The 18,425-nt window shown below is 51.0% G+C and overlaps 1 protein-coding gene across 8 annotated transcripts in view; it reads right to left on the reverse strand.

The window, feature by feature from the left end:
• MEGF6 (multiple EGF like domains 6) overlaps window positions 1–18,425 on the reverse strand; it is a 236,829-nt gene that overhangs the window by 20,094 nt on the left and 198,310 nt on the right. For all 8 annotated transcript variants that reach the window (XM_030537922.1, XM_030537925.1, XM_030537923.1 and 5 more), the window contains 6 exons: window positions 8,368–8,493; window positions 5,739–5,870; window positions 4,561–4,689; window positions 3,872–4,003; window positions 2,875–3,003; window positions 1,709–1,837 (listed from right to left, as the gene is read on the reverse strand). In XM_030537922.1, the coding sequence (XP_030393782.1) occupies window positions 1,709–1,837; window positions 2,875–3,003; window positions 3,872–4,003; window positions 4,561–4,689; window positions 5,739–5,870; window positions 8,368–8,493 (777 nt within the window). The remainder of the gene's footprint in view (window positions 1–1,708; window positions 1,838–2,874; window positions 3,004–3,871; window positions 4,004–4,560; window positions 4,690–5,738; window positions 5,871–8,367; window positions 8,494–18,425) is intronic.

The following is an 18,425-nucleotide window of genomic DNA, read 5'->3' on the forward strand; positions in this document are numbered from 1 at the left end:
TGTAGGTACAGAGAACCGGACCCCTCGGCCGGGTCCATTCTGGGGGTCAGTGACCCGTCTGCCCTCAGCCAGCTCCAGACTAACCACCCCTTCCAGCCCCTCCTCTCTGCTCAGCTCCTTTCCCAGGCCAGGAGATCACCTGATCCCTTTGTCTCCAACACCTTCAGCTGGCACCTTTGCAGAGGAGGGGCCCAGGCCATCAGTTGCTAGGAGACAGAGGGTCAGGCATTTAGGTGCACTGGCCCTTTGCTCTGCCAGATACTTAAGAACTGCCATGGGGACACTGAGGCACCAACACAGTATTCAGAGCAAACATTAAGAACACTCCTAGTTCGTCACAGAGGTAAACTGCAAAATAGAAAAAAATTGCCCCTCAAATTTCCCTGAGATTGGGAGTCTGTTTCCGATAAATGCTGCACAATTCAGATCCAGGTCAAAAGTGTCTCTGAACTTCTTCAGTCTATAAAGCAGGGCTAGAAATTTTGCAAGAACAGGCTTTCTCTGAGACTTTTGGGATTTCCTGATTATAGTCCTGCTAGATGCAGCACAAGAACTGCCCACATCTGGCCAAGGCTGAAATCTGGCAGTAATAGGCAGATGTAAAATTAAGAAAAGCTAACTCAGCATTTCTGAACCTTCCCATGGGCATGGGTTATAGAGAAGGGTTAAGGTCCTGGGGGCCAGAGAGATGAGGGCTTATTTTTCCGGAGTCAATTCATCCTCCCTGGCTGGCACAGCTGTTCTCAGCATCAAATAAAGAGCACAACTGAAATGGAGAGAGGAGATCAAAAGTGGAAAAGACCTGTGGAAACAGCACGCATCAGGAGACATTGGTGTCTGAAACCCCCACCTTCCTATTACTACTACTACAGAGGCAGCAGTGCTCTGAGAACGAAGGATTTCATTACTGCAAGACTTTAGCAGGATCTTTGATTATTTTGGCACAAGCAGTTGCATTGACTCTTCAGACCAATGTGAAGGCAACAGCAAAGCTTTGTGTGTCACAGAGGAAAGAAGCCTTTCCCCCCACCTCCCTAATGTTTGTTTCACTAGCACAAGCTCCTAAAGAGCTGCTGGCACCTCATGAAAAGCTTTGAAAAATATTCACTAGAGGGACAATTTCATCCTGGACAAAATCCAGGTGGAGTAATTACCTTCAGCCAATCTCAGCTTCCACACAGTTTCAACAGGATATGGGATTCCTATATGTAGAGCCAGATCCTCAGCTGGTGCAAATGACAGCAGGTTCACTGACATCGGTGAAGCTGTGCTGATTTACACCATCTGAGATCTGGCCACCACTTGAGGTCTGTAAATTACTCGCTGTTCTTCTGGATGGAAGGGCAAAACCCACCTTTACAGCTGATTCATCTATCCCTTTTCAAGGGCTCCTGTTCTCATGTAGTATCATCCGACAGGAGTGCCACCCAGGGTTTAACTCCTCAATCAGCATCCATCAACTCCTGCTGCTCACTCCCTACCTGACGTCACACTCCCTTCTGTGTCATGAAAGCAACAGAGGTGGGAATAAGCAGTAAAGAGAAGCAAACACCAATCTCTTTGGATCACGTGCCAAGACAGAGAAACAAGGATACTGTCTGATCGACTGCAAGCCGTCTCTGACCAAAATCACCTTCCAGGGCACCAGTAGCCTGCAAATGGGAATCCTCTGTTGGGAAAGATTTAATGGTATAACCTCCGAACCTACTCTGGTTACACTTAAGGCCAATCCAGCCGGCGGGACAGATGCAGCGCCCCGTCACATGATCACAGCGGGCTCCGTTCAGACACGTGCAGGTTTTCTGACACTCCAGGCCATAAAATCCATCGGGACAGGCTGGGAAAACAGAAAAAGCCCAGAAATGTTTGTATACACGTCAGTGTGTGCAGAGGGCTGGAAATCTCCCAAGGAGAGAGGGCCACTACACAATAGCTCATTCTGCTAATAAAGTACTTTGCTAATGGATTTGTAGGAACTTCGCAAAAAAAATCGTTACAGCCTTGCACCATGACAGGATTCAAACTTGGAACTGCAGGGTAGTGCAATAGGAGAGCCACGTCATAGAAGGCAAGGGCTGGTTATTTGACACACCTGTGTTAATGCCCCAGATTCTCCTATCAAACAAGTTTATTTTTCTATAGTAATGTAACTATACTAACCAATACAGTACCTGAGAATTAAGCGGTGTTCACTGGTTAAAGCAGAGCACTAACTGCGGGTGAGCCATGCAAAGATGATTCACCACTTGTCTTGTTGCGAGGATCGTGTGCTAGCTCTTTGAGCAGGGGTGAATTTCACCCTCAGATCTGGGAGAAGGCATTTATCCTCTCTGTGCCGCCATTTCCCTATTGACATACCACGAATACCGTGGGCTTGTCTACACAAACACTTAGTCCACAACAAGCGGGGATGTGAATCTAGCACACACTTGCCTGCTGTGGACTCAACCCGCGTGGAGTTGCTGTGAAATTGCTGGTGTTTCTTGCATCTAACCAGGCTGAAGATAAGATGAGAGCAGCCTTTTGTTGGCTCTTTCAATCTCAGTGGGAACCAGGAAGTGCACAACTACCCTTTTCAAATGCATGCACGCACCATGCAAACTCAGATAGCCTTCCTGCTGCCAGAACATACCCACATGCATGTGCAAACAGGGAGGCTCCTTGTTTACGTGCACTATCATTCACTAGTTTGTATGAACCTGCTATCTCCAGAATTAAACTTTGGGGCCAGCTTGGGACAGTGCAATATTCCCCACAGCTCTGCTGGGTGCTTCTTGCCAGTAGGAGGTCCTGGATAATTCCCAGTGACATGGAGACTCCATTAGACATGACAGGTTCCTTAGCTCTCCTAAAGGAGCAAAACCAGGTACTCACCACGCTCACAGAATGTCCCACTCCAGCCAGGGCTGCAAGTACACGCCCCACTGACATGGTCACAGATGGCTCCATTGTCACACTGACACCGGTGTCGGCAGCTTAGCCCAAACCATCCTTCTGGACACTCTAGCAAATACAAGGCAACCAACGTTGACCAGAGTGTCCTTCCAGTCAGGGTCACTTTAAGGGTCTACATGAGGCCGCTGGTTCACACCCTGCTGAGTGAGGGCAGCAGTGAATGAAAGTACCACTATCTGATGGCTGGTTGTTTGGAGTGGACTGGTGGTCTCTGCTCCAGGACTTAGGGAACAGATCCATGTCACCAAAATACCAATCACTACTGGCACTCATTGGTAATACAGTAGAACCTCAGTGTTACAAACACCTCAGGAACAGAGGCTGTTCATAACTCTGAACAAAACGTTATGGTGGTTCTTTCAAAAGTTCACAACTGAATATTGATTTACTATAGCTTTGAAACTTTACTATGCAGAAGAAAAATGCTGCTTTTATCCATCTTAATTTAAATGAAACAAGCACAGAAGCAGTTTCCTTACCTTGTCAAATCTTTTTTATTTAAACTTTGTCCCCGCCCGCCCGCCCCCTGCCCCCCCCCCCTTTTTTTTTTTTTTTTTTTTTTGCCGTTTACATTTAACAGAGGACTGTACAGTACTAGCTTTTTTCTTTTTGTCTCTGCTGCCTGGTCACGTACTTCTGGTTCCAAATGAGGGATGTGGTTAACCGGTCAGTTCGTAGCTCTGGTGTTCTACTGTATCAGCAAAGAGACCGGGCCTGGGAGAAGAACCAGCTCCACCCCCAACAGACGTGCCATTATGGGGGAAGCTGACCCTGCTGCTACCTGCACTTCAACCATTGTGGGTAAGCAGAGGTCTTCACTCAGCAGGGCTGCCAGCCAGCACCTTTTCCTACCAAAAGCTAACAGAGTTCAGCTTGGTTAGCTCAAAGGCGAGACCAGCCTGCTGACAACACTCACTCTGATCACAATGGAGTCCTGTGGAGCCAGCTTCACAAATGCACTGTCCTGTCCTCATATTGCAACTTCCGTCACTGTTGCTGCAGTTGCAAGTGTTAGCACAATCTGGGCCCCAGTGGCCAGCGTCACAGGCTGAAACAGAGGAGAGACCACGCCCTGAATGGCAGTGCCCTTTGCGCAGCTGGGCAAAGACACAGGGGAAAGGGGGCTTTTCTTCTCTCCGCTGCACGTGCGTGGCTTCCATCAATGGGCACAGCTCATGTAGACAGAGAGAAAGAGGAACGCAGCCAGCACTCCTCAGGCCGGGTCAATGGAAAGAAACTCGGTGATAAGAACTACGAGGAGTCCAGTGGCACCTTAAAGACTAACAGGTTTATTTGGCCATCAGCTTTCGTGGGTAAAAATCCGACTTCTTCAGAAGCAACTCCTCGTTTTTGTGGATACAGACTAACACGGCTACCCCTCTGATACTAGGTGATAAGGAAACACAGGGTACCACTGCATTTTGTACAGGGTCCTTCGTGCAGACAGAATCTCCACAAAGAACACGGAAGGGGTGGGGGAAGGCAGGTAGGCAGAGGCTGTGAGAGACAGTTGCACAGACAGAACGGGGAGACCGATGAAAGTGAACATCCACCGAGGAAAGGTACCTTCTACACCACGTCCACGACACGCAAAGGGTACCATACCTCTCCTGCAGTTATCCCCAGTCCAGCCAGGCGCACAGCTACATTTCCCTGTCACCGGGTGACAGTGCCCGTCATTCACACAGTTACATCTCATCTGGCAGCCCGGCCCAAACCAGCCAGCTGGACACACTGCAAGGGAAGAGAGAGATTAAGAGCAAACTGCTGCTATAGCAATGGTGCAGTAGTTCCATTTTTGATAGGCAGCGTGTGGTGTTACACACCCTGATTTCCAGCGTGGCTCTAGAGCAGAGCCATCAGCACTGGCCCCGGCCACATGCTTTAAAAACCCTGCTTGCCTGAGCTCAGATGCTCCCGGCTGGGCTGGCCAGCTCCAGGAACCTGCACTGACGGGCTGCATTTCTTCTGGGATTACTGCTTCCTTCTGTATGTCGAGCAAGGAGGAGGATTAAGCCACTCACCTGCGAGCAGCTAGACTTTAGCTCCATACCACTGCCGGATCACAGAGGGATTGTCTGAGCAGAGCACTGGGACCCAGGAACTGACTTGCTGTGTGACTCTGGGCCAGCTGCACCATCTCTTGGTGCCTTGGTTTCCCAGGCCTAGGCTGCATTTAAAATTTAGGTCAACATAGTGACGTCTGTTAGGCACAGGTGCTGGAAATAAGGGTGCAGTTGGGGTGGGCACTGCTGCACCCCCTGGCTTGAAATGGTTTGCATCATATACGGGGTTTGCACTTTGATTCAATGGCTCTCAGCACCCTCCTATAAAAATGGTCCCAGCGCCCCTGCAGTTGGGGGTGTGAGAAATGCACAGCCCTGGCCCACGTAGCTATGCCGACCTCACCCACAGCTGTTGATGGAAGCTACCATCAACTAGGGAGGTGGTGTTCCTACACCAACAGAAAAACCCCATCTGGCGCTGTAGGCTGCTCCTCCACTATGGGGTTACGGCACCACAGCAATGCTAGCGTAGACATATTCCCTATAAAAGGGACCCATGGTAGCTCATAGGAGTTGTGAGGATACCAGCTAATGCACGGCACTCCAGGATGTACAGTGCTAAGCGTCGTTTCTTGTTTAGCCCAGCGGTGACAGATAACCACAGGCTCAGATCACTAAGTAGGATAATCCAGGCCTCGCCGGCAGGAATCCTTGTTATCACCACCCATGTGCATTCACCAAGACAGAACAAATCCAGCCTTAAATAGCCCCACTTACCATCCTGGCAGCGACTGCCAACATATCCAGGTGGACACAGGCAGGCACCCGTGGCAGGGTCACAGCTGGCGTCGTTCTCACACTCCAGGCAGATCTCCTGGCAACCCACTCCCCAGCGGCCAGCGGGGCAAGCTGAAGCACAGACAGAGACAAATGCCAGAGGAATTTCCACTCATTATTCCAAAGGGCAGTTAGTGCTGGGGAAAGGTGCCAGCTCCACAGCCCTGGAGGATGACATGCTCCCTTTATCCACAGAGCTGGTGTGGTAAGGGCAGGGAAAGGGCAAGCTTCTGTGCAGCAAGTGGACACGACCCCGCCTTGGAGAGGCCACCCCTTGGGGGGCCCCATTCTGCTGAGAATACTATTAAGGTGGCAATTAGTACCAATGGAAATGCAGACACTGGTCCATGAGGAAGTGTCTGAAGACCACCATGCTGCTCACTCTACACCTTCCTCCCTTTTGTGTTACTGCTGCTCCCACACCAGGGCCTGGGGACACAAAAAGCAAATGCTTCTTCGAACAAAAGATGCCGCAAAAAGCACTAACGATGTTTCAAATCTGTGCCCTCCCCCACTTCCCCCTCCCACCAGCCCACAGTCCCGAACAGAACCCCACCCTCATGCAAATATTTTCAGAGAGTCTTCACCCTGTTTACATTCTCCAGAGAGTTTTACTGTTATTTACTTTGAATTAAGCTTTTTTCCTTACTTTCTGGGTCCCCGGGCCCTACTCCGGGGAAGAGAGGGAAGCTAATGACAGTAGAAAGGCAGCACTGAAGTCACACAGTTAAACTTAACAAGCCTTTTCTTCCCCCACCAGGCAATCTTTCGAGGAGTTTGAACAACGTGAATGTAACGCTGAACAGGCTGGGAAATCTGTTTCTTCAATTCAAGAGCTTTCTTCAAATATTACAGCCCTGAGGTGCCTGCAAGCCCTGGGCACCTCGCCACAAAGTCATTTAAAAGGAACTAAAGAGACAGGTTTATTTTATCGTTTCTTTATGACTTAAGTGAGGGCTAGTGCTCTCGTGATCTGAATTTCCTCTCTTTCAAGGTGTGGAGCTGGGGGATAGACTACACACATGCCAGCTGCTGGAGCCAGTTACCTTTATGACAACGACAGAGTCTCTATGAATGCCATCATTCTGCACCACTCCTGTCTGTCTGGAATGCTGTTCCCTTACCAGCCAGAAAGTATTCTCTGTCGCACTGTTTCATACCAGGAGTGAAATGAGGTACCGTTGTCTCTACAAACTCAGCAATGCTGCCTTCTCCACGGAAAATGCTATTAATTCCTGAGCCGGTTTTCTGAATCCACTTTGCTTGTTACATGCATTAGCAGGTTCAGTTTGTTTTCTTTACCCGTTTTGCTTGTTTTTCTTCTGATATTCTAGATGAAGAATGATATTTTGTGTGCACAAGCCCTAACCCACCAGCTCTTCACCAAAGCCACATTGCTTGGAGTCTCAAAGAGGGCTGCTTCAGAAAGAACAATTCATCCAGTGCCAGGGGATTTATAGTGACTCTAAATTCCAGCCAGAGTTACTAAGGTTGAATAGGCTGAACTGTTTTCTCGAGCACCTTGGAGTCTCGAGGTACCCCAGAGCATCTGCTGAGTAAGGGGCTGATGACTGTGCATGCAGGCAGCTGGTGCAGCTGAAGCCCAGCATCAAATATGTGATGGACATACAGCAAAGCAGGCCAGACGCTTACAGACACTAAAAAAGGGCCTGATCCTGCATGCCTTCTGCATGACGCTGCTTTCCATCCGTTCTCACAGGGTTCAATGGGAACAGATGGTGCTCAGCGCTCCCCACAATGGCATCCTAAAATTGTAAGAGCGAACCACTTGCTTTTGCTGTGCCTTGAGACAGGTTTGCTTTCTTGCCTGCTTTATGCAAGCACATCATTCTTCAACCTGTGCTAGCCCAAGCACTTTCCAGTGTGTTTCTTGCTGCTTGATCTTATAATTAGTGAGTTCTGACCTGCTCAAGCAGGTGGTCTGCATTCAGGCAAGTTGGTTTCACATTGCTAGACAGAGATCTTGCATAGCATTCCTAAGATTTGCATTTAGTTCCAAAAAGGAGCCAGGAAGCTGAGAAGTGCTGAAGCTGTCAAGTCTCCTTGTTAAAGTGATACCAAGCCCCTCCAATGGCTGGGGGAAACTATTAAGTGCCGTACATGTGTGTCTTTTATTGCTCAGTCAAGCTATTAGAACGAAGACATTTCAATATGACTAATATCTTCCAGCTGTTGTAGCTAGCTTTTTTATTTAGGGATCTGTGGTCTTCCAGTCATTAAACGGACATCGTGAGGATTATAAAAAAATATATATATACACATCTGTAAAGAAAAATTCCTTAGACCACAACAACTGGAAATTCCAATTCACTTTTCATTCCTCATTCCATTTATCACTTGCTTACACTTTATTCAGCTTGGACAATGGACCCCGACTAGCTGATTTTATTGTCAGTCTTGTACACAAAAATAATGCTGCCATATATATTTTACTTCCACATGATCTATTTGCAGGAGGTCTGTAAAACCTCTTTAATTTAGCAAAAGAAAAAAAAATAGACAGTGTAAGTCATACCCCGCCCCCCAGCCACATCTCTTGCCTTCTCACCTCTGCCACAGTCAAGTCCTGTTCTACCCGGCAAACAGATGCACCTCCCAGTGAGCTGGTCACAGGGGGAGCTGCCACAGGAACAGGATTGTAAACAGTTAACTCCAAATGTCCCTTCTGGGCACTCTACGGTTAAAACAATGGAGGACAAATCACACTTCACTATGACACGTTTTCCAAAAGACTTTCAGCCAATCATAGCTCAGATCCCTCCCGTCACCACCAAGGAGATACCTCTTCCCTGACTCTGTGGGTCACTTTATGGCTGCTTCCCGGTGCCTGTGTCAAAAGGGGAGAGGGAAAATGGCCCTCTCCAGCGGAAAGGAACATAACCACACTGCATATTGCTGAGGAGCTGGGGAGGGTGGCATGAACACAGGACCATGCTGCAGAGGGAGTATGGCTTAGTGGGGTGTGCCTGTGGCTGCTATTGACCCTAGCCATCATGCCCTCCTCCCCGCTCCAGACCTCACCCTACCCACCATGTCCCTAGGGAGAGGTCCCTGACAATGAGGCAGCTCAGAAATTTCACAGCACCACACTGTGTTTCTATTTGAAATTCTATTCTGCCCTTTCACTGTATAGCTCACATGTTCAGTAACTAGCATTTGAGGCCAAATCACCCTCCCCTGCTGCCTATGGTTTGTTGCCTGCAAAGTGTCCTTATCATAGGCACACCCAGAGCACAAATATGCTCCATTGTGAAACTGAATTCATCTACAGGCAGGAGCTGCCAGATTTTAGCACCTTTTTGAGTATATTTCCACCAAGATTGGGCATTGTCTGTAAACCAGCCCGCATTCCTTCCTAGCATGGAACAACTAAGGACCTCGTGTCAGTGGTTGCCTTGTACTGAAACGCAAGTGACCCGTTTTCTGGGATCTTGTTTCTGTAATCTGACCAATCAAATGTCTGTCAAATTTATCTATGGCTAAATCTTAATGTTCAGTGAAGCTAAAAGAGAGTTCCCCTCAAAAAACAAAACAAAAAAAACCACCATAAACTAAGGGAAGGTGGGAAGGATGTTCACATGGCTAATTTTTCCTGTGTTCCCTTAACAATTAAGGAGGAGATTTTTGTTTGGGTCAGGGACTTCATGCCTCAACTGTACAATGTGTGGAGAAGTCACAACTATTCATTTGTCGTGTCAGTCTCTTGCCATCAAAATGATTGTGATGGCCTGCAGCAGCATAATGTTGAATTGAGGATACAATAGGAGGGCAAATGCCGTGCAAGAAGCCCCCATGCTTATACTGAGTCACACATAAAATGGACACATATTGGCACACAGACACCACTGACATCAGTTAACCCCATGCAAGTGCCATGAGGAATAGCCCCAAGAACCTTCATGCCTGGCCCACCTGAGTTACAGGAGTGGCTTTCAACACCTCAGCACATCTGACCTCCCATCCACTAGAGGGCAGATGTGCACACACTTACACACCAGAACACTATTTTCAAATGAGTCAAACCTCTGTTCTCCCAAAACATTGCATAACCTGATGTCCAAAAAAACACATCAAAGGCTGAGACCAAAGTTCTCAGACATTACGGAGTCCAATTTTTATGAATCAGCACTGTCGACAATGGATAATTTAATGCAAAGCGAGAGAGAGAGAGAATTATCATGCACAAGAAGAATGCACATTTTCATTTCCTTTGCTCACTGCATAAGGATGACTTGTAAAAGCCAGATTTTGTTTTTTTGCAGAACGATCTGGTTTAGTAATTAAGTCCCACATAGACTGAGTGCCTCAAAGTTAAAGATCCTTAAATCCTATTTGAATCTCTGAAGAGAGCTCCATGCTTGGAATGTTTTGGTTCATATCCCCCAGCGTTTCATAAGGTTCAGGCAGTGAAACACACAGACGTTCGCAAAAGATGGAGGGGGAAACAACCCCACACTAGTTCAGAGATTTAAAGCAACACTACAGAATTTTCTGATGTTTCTCTTCTTTGCTAATTGATGGCAGATGCTTGTCTTCGCACTTTAATAGTTTCCAGATCCAGACAAGAGTCAAGAGCCTATTATTTCTACAAAAATATTTGTGTTATTTCCTGTGACTCTTCCCTGAGGACCTTAGCTCCATTCTTATTCTTTAAAAAAGCATCTCTTGATTGAAATTTCCAACCTCTGAATTAGCTCAGTGGCTCCAGAGGCAGCACAGTTCTCTGCCATATGGAAGATCTGAGACTACCAGTGACCTTAGGAAAGACCCCTGCTTCCCAGGTGACTGGAAGCTAGGAACTCTGTAGTGAAGCACAAATTTTGTAAAGTTTCAGAGTAGCAGCCGTGTTAGTCTGTATCTGCAAAAAGAACAGGAGTACTTGTGGCACCTTAGATACTAACAAATTTATTTCAGCATGAACTTTCGTGAGCTACAGCTCACTTCTTCGGATGCATAGAATGGAACACACTGACAGGAGATATTTATACATACAGAGAACATGAAAAGGTGGAAGAATGCATACCAACAGGAAGAGTCTAATCAATTGAGATGAGCTATCATCAGCAGGAGAAAAAAACCTTTTGTCCTGCATCTCCTCTGGCAGATTGCTGAAACTCTTGTAGATTTGGCAAGGAGGGCAGCATATCGGAGAAAGAGAGAAAGAACTGCAGGAGAATAATGCCTGGTTGGCATGGGAAGAATCACTAAGAAAAATCAGTTGCATTGCCATTTGGTCAGTCCCAGGGGCATAAGATTGGCCACAATTGGAGACATAAGCGGACAATCCTCACAGGGCTCAGCAGTTCAGCACAGATGTGAAACCCAAAGATCAGACTTTTACCACAAAAGGGTGCCAGCTGCAAAGTTTGGATGCAATCTTCCCAAAGCTTTGAGGTGTGCTCATTTTCAGGGTTTATCCCAAGTTTCTGGTCCAGAAATCTGGCAAGAATGGACTTAAGATTTCAAACACCTCCTGCCTACAGTCAGAGCTAAATTAACCCCACACGAACAACTTTCCTCACTGTATTTTGGCACAGCCAATTATACACCTGGATAGTACCAGCAAGCACATGACAATGAAAAAAAATTTGGAGGAAAAAAAGGAAAGAACTCTTAAGAATCTCAAAAAAACCTAAAAAAAAAAATCAGGCAAAACAGTGTGTGGTTTGGGGGTATTTCCTAATTCCCCTGTCTCTTTTTTTGCAGCACTGTATTATTCAAACACAAAATTAAGCCACAGATCTTATTGCTAAGAGCGTTTTCATGTCAGCAGAATGCATGGGTTGCAGGCACAGGGCCAAAGCTGATCAAGATAGATTATTTGCTGTCACTTGCCCCAGAGACGTAGAATAGATATAAAATCAAACCCTTTGACTTGCTCTACTGGAATATTTTGGTGAAAATCTATAGCTTTCGCCTTCACTGATAAGATGAATGGGCTACATTTTCTGTGCTGTTATTCGGCATAAGCACATGCTACTGAAGTACACTAACACTTGTATCTGCTGAATGGGGTGTGGATGAAGTGCCTGGGGATGAGATCCAAGCCAAACCTAAACCCGTTGGCGGTTACAGTCAGAATTTGGACGCTGAGCAGCAGTGTTTTTATGGTTTTTTTCCTTTCTCTATCTGAAGACGACAGCACTTGGATATTTCCTACCGGATCCAAGCAGTTGGCACTAAGGTTAGAGGAGACAAAATGGGGCCCAGATGGGGTCACTCCTCTCCTCAGCATCCCCATGGACCAAGAACTGAGGAATGAACATGTCACATGCTGCTATCACACAGGTGACTCTGCTGGTGTGTTACAGCCCTTCCCCCACCCTGTGTCTATCTTGTCTGCTCTGACTGAAGCTCTTCAGGGCAGGGACTGTTGGCCACTCTGGGTTTGAACAGCAAATTGTGGCCCCTCCCTTGGCTGGCCCATAGGCACCAACAGAAACACGTAATGATAATAATAATAATTAAATGTGCCACAGAACAAAACAGCCACACAAAAGGGGGTGATGCTTTTTGATCCGTGGGCCAAATTGGAGGCTGGACCAAAGTGCTATTTTCCAAGTTCTGTTGCAGTCATGTTTCCTGGTTAATCATCCCCTCAAACCTCACCCCAACAGTTCTTTTACTGCCTTCTCATTTAACCTATGCGAGTTTCACTGCAAGAAAACTGAACATGCACATCTGCCATGAACTAACAAAGCCAGGGAACCCTTACAGTCTGAGCACTGCACTGTATCCCAGTTGACAGGCTGGCCCGCTTCTCTGAAGAGCAGAAAGCCGATAACAGGATCATATGGGGGCAGCAGGTTAAATTTTAAGACCACAGAAATATAAGATTTTCTCTCCCTCTTGCAGATCAAAAAAAAGCTTTAATGTGGAATAGAACGCAGAAAGGAGACTGACTCCATTCTGCCAGGGATGGAATGCGTGAAGATGAACAGACGTCAAAGGAATAAGAAGAAAACGCTGCTAAATATCATCTTCATCTACAAAAGCTGAAGCGCCCAAATGGCAGGATAAAGTGAGGCCTTTTCCTCCTGCTTTGATTAAGAATCATTATTAAAAAATGTCTCCGTCCACACTTTAAAAAGCTGCAGGGCTTGGATACAGCCCCCGGCTGTTCTTATCATCTAAAGTCATTTCAGTTTCAGCTCATTTGAGCTGCTGTAGTGGGGTGGGAAGGCTGGAGGGTTGTAAAAGTAGTTCTTCTTCGAGTGATTGCTCACATCCATTCCAGTTAGGTGTGCGCGCCGCGCGTGCACGTTCGTCGGAAACTTTTTTACCCTAGCAACTCCAGTGGGCCGGCAGGTCGCCCCCTAGAGTGGCGCCGCCATGGCGCTCTATATATACCCCTGCCGGCCCGCCCGCTCCTCAGTTCCTTCTTACCGCCGTGTCGGTCGTTGGAACTGTGGAGCGCGGCTTAGCTGTCCTCCACGTCCCTAGCTCTCCTAGTTCTCTATCGCTTGTCTATCGTTTATCTCTAGTTCCATATAGTTGTTAATTAGTTTGTTAAGTAGATAGTTTAGTTAAATAGTTGTTAAGTAGTTCTTTGCCGGGGGCTTAGCCCTTTCCGGCACCCGGCGCCAGGCTCATGCCTGTTTCGCCGGGCTTCAAGCAGTGTGCGGCCTGCAAGAAGCCCATGCCTACCAGCGATCCCCACGAAGCGTGCCTGAAGTGCCTCGGGGAATCGCACAGATCTGACAAGTGCCGCATCTGTAAGGCTTTTAAGCCGAGGACAAAAAAGGAGAGGGATCAGAGGCTCCGAACTCTCCTAATGGAGGCGGCACTTGACCCGTCGGCTTCGCAGGCCGTGGTATCGGCACCGGCACCGGATCGCTCCGGCACCGAGAAGACTCCCCGGCACCGACCTTCTCCGGCACCGGAATCAGAGCCAAGGCCGTCGAAGTCTGATACTCCGGCCAGGCAGACCCGGCTTGAGCGCCCGGCCTCGACATCGGCCGCGGCGCCGCCGGCACCGTCAGCACCGTTGACTCCGGGCCCGGCGGGTCCGTTGAGTCCGGTGCCGCCGAGCTCCCCCATGAGATCTGGGGTTGAGATAGTGGTCCCATCCACACCGGAGACCTTCGCCTCGGCTCGGGACCTTATTGCCCTGACTGAGCCCACTCGGCTGCCACCCCCGGTACCTCCGGTGCGGGTTGTGTCCAGAGGCAAGCTCATGCTGTCGGCGCCGCCCAGAGACAGTCGTTCGCCATCCAGGTCCCGACGTCTTGGGCGCTCCAGATCCCGACGCCGCTCGCAGTCCCGGCACCGCTCCCCTCAGCGGTACCGGTCGCACTCGCGGCAACGGTCGGCATCGAGACGGTCGCGGTCAGGCTCCAGTCGGCGACACCGGCACCGCGACTCCAGGAGCAGGTCCCGACGCTACTCGCCGCACCGGTTGACCTCCCGGCACCGAGCTGGTGGCAGGTCCCGGTCTCGGTCGACCTCCCGGCGCCGAGCTGGTGGCAGGTCCCGGTCGACCTCCCGGCACCGAGCTGGTGGCAGGTCCCGGTCGACCTCCCGGCACCGAGCTGGTGGCAGGTCCCGGTACCGAAGCGGCACCCGGTACCGATCAGGATCCCGGCACCGTGATAGATCCCGGTCCCGATCCCGGTCCCGGCACCGATATGACTCCCGGCACCGGTCCCCGGCACCGAGACGATCCTCCGTGCCGGCACGCGCAGACCCTTACCATCCGGGGTCGGCCCCGCCGTGGCCCTCGAGACAGCCGTCCGTATCTTCCCAGACGGACAGTGGGTATGCGCTGGGCACCGACCGGCAGGCGGCGCTGTTCGGGGATCCGCCGCTGCAAGACCAAGGCCCACAACAGTGGGGATTCTGGACACCCTGGGCATACCATCAGGCCCAGGGCCCCCAGCAGCTCCCTGCTAGACCGGCGACTGCGGAGCGTAGGGCCCCTGAAGCCTCCTTGTCTCGCCCCCCTCCCTCCCCGGAAGGGGACGAAGGGTCCAAACAGCAGGACTCCGCTGTGGCTCCGGAGGCAGAGGCGAGGGCTGAGGAAGACCCTCAGTTGGACACTATCGTGCCTGGGGTCTCATCATCCTCCTCCCCGGATGAAGCGGTGGCGGGTACCTCCTCCAACAGTCCCCCCCCACTGGATATCAGGGCGCACCAGGACCTCCTCAGGCGATTGGCTCAAAACCTGAGTCTGCAGGCAGAGGAGGTCTCGGAGATAGAGGACCCAATTGTCACCATCCTCTCTTCTGATGCTCCCACCAGGGTCGCCCTGCCCTTCATACGGACCATCCAGGCCAATGCCAATACTATCTGGCAGTCCCCGGCCTCCATCCCTCCGACAGCGAAAGGAGTCGAGAGAAAGTACATGGCCCCTTCTAGGGGCTATGAATATCTACATGTTCACCCGACTCCCGGTTCACTGGTAGTGCAATCGGTGAACGATAGGGAGCGTCACGGCCAGGAGGCTCCGGCCCCCAAGTCCAGAGAGGCCAGGCGGATGGACCTCCTTGGCCGTAAGGTGTATTCGGCTGGGGCGCTGCAGCTCAGGGTCTCTAACCAGCAGGCCCTGCTGAGCAGATACGCCTTTAACTCCTGGGTGGCAGTGGACAAATTTAAGGAGCTGCTGCCACAGGATGCTCGCCAAGAGTTTACGGCCATCTTGGACGAAGGCAAGAAGGTCGCACGCACGGCCTTACAAGCCTCCTTGGACGCTGCGGACTCGGCTGCCCGCACCCTCGCGTCAGGAGTTACGATGCGTCGCATCTCCTGGCTGCAGGTTTCCGGCCTTCCGCCGGAGCTCCAGCACACTATACAGGGCCTTCCTTTCGAAGGCCAGGGCCTGTTTTCCGATAAGACAGACCCCAGACTCAAGAGTCTAAAAGACAACAGGGTCATCATGCGGTCCCTCGGGATGCACACCCCCGTGACGCAGCGTAGACCCTTTAGGTCGCAACAACAGCAACAACGTAGGCCGTTTTCCCAGTTCTGCCAGCGGCAGGACCTTTACAGGCGCCACGGCAGGAACGGCAGGCGCAGGCAGTCTGGGAACCAAGGGGGGCAGAACCAAGGCTCCTCAAAACCCCCGCCTGGTCCTAAGCCTTCATTTTGAAGGTGCGCCCGAGGGCGCGGTAACAGTTTCCCCTATGGATCCTTTCCCCCCGTTTTCAAACTCCCTTTCGTTTTTCCTCCCGGCGTGGTCCCAAATAACATCGGACCGCTGGGTCTTAAGCCTGGTGCAGACGGGATACCGCCTGCAGTTTGTTTCGTTTCCTCCTTCCCGCCCTCCTTCCTCGTCCCTCTTCAGGGACCCCTCTCACGAGCAATTCCTTCGGCAGGAGGTGCAGACGCTCCTCAGCAAAGGAGCTATAGAGGCGGTTCCGGAAAACGAGAAAGGCAAGGGGTTTTATTCCCGCTACTTTCTGATCCCCAAGGCCAAGGGGGGCCTCAGGCCTATCCTCGACCTGCGAGAACTCAACAAATACCTCGTGAAGTTGAAGTTCCGCATGGTATCCCTGGGGACCATTATTCCATCCCTGGATCCGGGAGACTGGTACGCCGCCCTCGACATGCAGGACGCGTATTTCCACATTGCCATTTGGCCGCGCCACAGACGCTTTCTCCGCTTCGTTGTGGGGGCTCTTCATTATCAGTTTGCAGTCCTCCCATTCGGCCTGTCCACGGCCCCGAGGGTGTTTACAAAATGCATGGCAGTTGTCGTGGCGCATCTTCGGCGCAACCGTGTCCACGTGTTCCCTTATCTGGACGACTGGTTGATTCGGGGCACGTCGGAACAGCAGGTCAACAGCCATGTCCGCATGATCACCGCCATATTTGCAAGTCTGGGCCTCTTGATAAACACAGACAAGTCCACTCTGAGGCCCACGCAGAAGGTGGAATTTATCGGGGCCGTCTTGGATGCCACTGTGGGCAGGGCCTCGCTGCCTCTGCAACGGTTCCAGACCATGGCGGCGATCGTTCAACGTTTGCGGTCAGCCCCATTGACGTCAGTGAGGACATGTCTAACCCTGTTAGGCCACATGGCGGCGTGCACTTTTGTGACCGGCTACGCTCGGCTCCACATGAGGCCTCTCCAGCTGTGGCTTATCAGTCGTTACAGGCCGCAAAGGCAACCTTTAGACATGTTAGTCACAATCCCCCAGAAGGTCTTAGATTCTCTCGGCTGGTGGTTAGACCAGTCCGTATTATGTGCGGGTCTTCCCTTTCACCCCTCTCAGCCATCGGTATCCCTGACAACGGATGCCTCAGATCTAGGCTGGGGGGCCCACCTAGGGACCCTGCGGACACAGGGCCTGTGGTCTCAGGAGGAGGTGGGGCTCCACATCAACATACGGGAGTTGAGAGCGGTCCGCCTTGCTTGTCAAGCGTTTTGTCATCAGCTTCAGGGTCGTTGTGTCGCCGTGTTCACGGACAACACGACGACCATGTACTATATCAACAAGCAGGGCGGCACCAGGTCCTCCTCCCTGTGCCACGAGGCGATACGTCTCTGGGACTTTTGCGTAGCCCACTCCATTCACCTCAGGGCTTCCTTCCTCCCTGGAGTACGGAACACTCTGGCAGATCGATTGAGCAGATCCTTCCTGTCACACGAGTGGTCCCTTCGCCCGGACGTCGCTCTCTCCATTTTCCGGAGGTGGGGTTATCCCCGGGTGGACCTCTTCGCGTCCAAGGGGAACAGGAAGTGCCAAGCGTTCTGCTCCTTTCAGGGCAGGGAGCCGGGGTCGATAGCGGATGCCTTCCTCATCCAGTGGTCGACCCACCTGTACTATGCATTTCCCCCGTTCCCTCTGGTCCACAAGGTCCTCCTGAAGGTGCGCAGGGACAGGGCTCTCGTGATCATGGTGGCCCCGGCGTGGCCCAGGCAGCACTGGTACACCATGCTGCTGGACTTGGCCATAGCCGACCCAGTTCCCCTGCCCCTTCATCCGGACCTGATTACCCAGGACCACGGGACCCTCTGTCACCCAGACCTGCAGTCGCTGCACCTAGCGGCGTGGCTCCTGCGTGGCTGACTGGTTCAGAGCTGCGCTGCTCTACGCCTGTGAGAGAGGTGCTCTTGAGCAGCAGGAAACCGTCCACAAGAGCCACATATTCAGCGAAATGGAAGCGCTTCTCCTGTTGGTGCGTAGAGAGAAATCTCCGCCCTATGGAAGTTTCGGTTTCCGAAATCTTAGACTACGTTTTGTCCCTCAAAGGGCAAGGTCTGGCCTTATCATCGTTGCGAGTCCACCTAGCAGCTATCTCCACCTTTCACCCGGGTGCGGACGGTCGCTCCGTTTTTTCTCACCCGACGGTGTCGAGATTCCTTAAAGGGCTGGAACGTTTATTCCCTAACGTCCGTCCCCCTGCTCCAACCTGGGATCTTAACCTGGTGTTGTCCCGGCTCATGGGACCCCCCTTTGAGCCGTTAGCTACTTGCTCCCTGCTCTACCTCTCTTGGAAAACTGCCTTTCTAGTGGCTATCACCTCAGCTAGACGGGTGTCGGAGCTCCGAGCTCTGGTGGTAGACCCCCCATATACGGTCTTCCACAAGGATAAGGTGCAGCTGAGGCCACACCCTGCTTTTCTGCCCAAGGTGGTCTCAGCCTTTCATATCAACCAAGAGAT

This window comes from Gopherus evgoodei, chromosome 18, assembly GCF_007399415.2.
Source record: "Gopherus evgoodei ecotype Sinaloan lineage chromosome 18, rGopEvg1_v1.p, whole genome shotgun sequence".
In the NCBI taxonomy this organism is placed as follows: domain Eukaryota; kingdom Metazoa; phylum Chordata; order Testudines; family Testudinidae; genus Gopherus; species Gopherus evgoodei.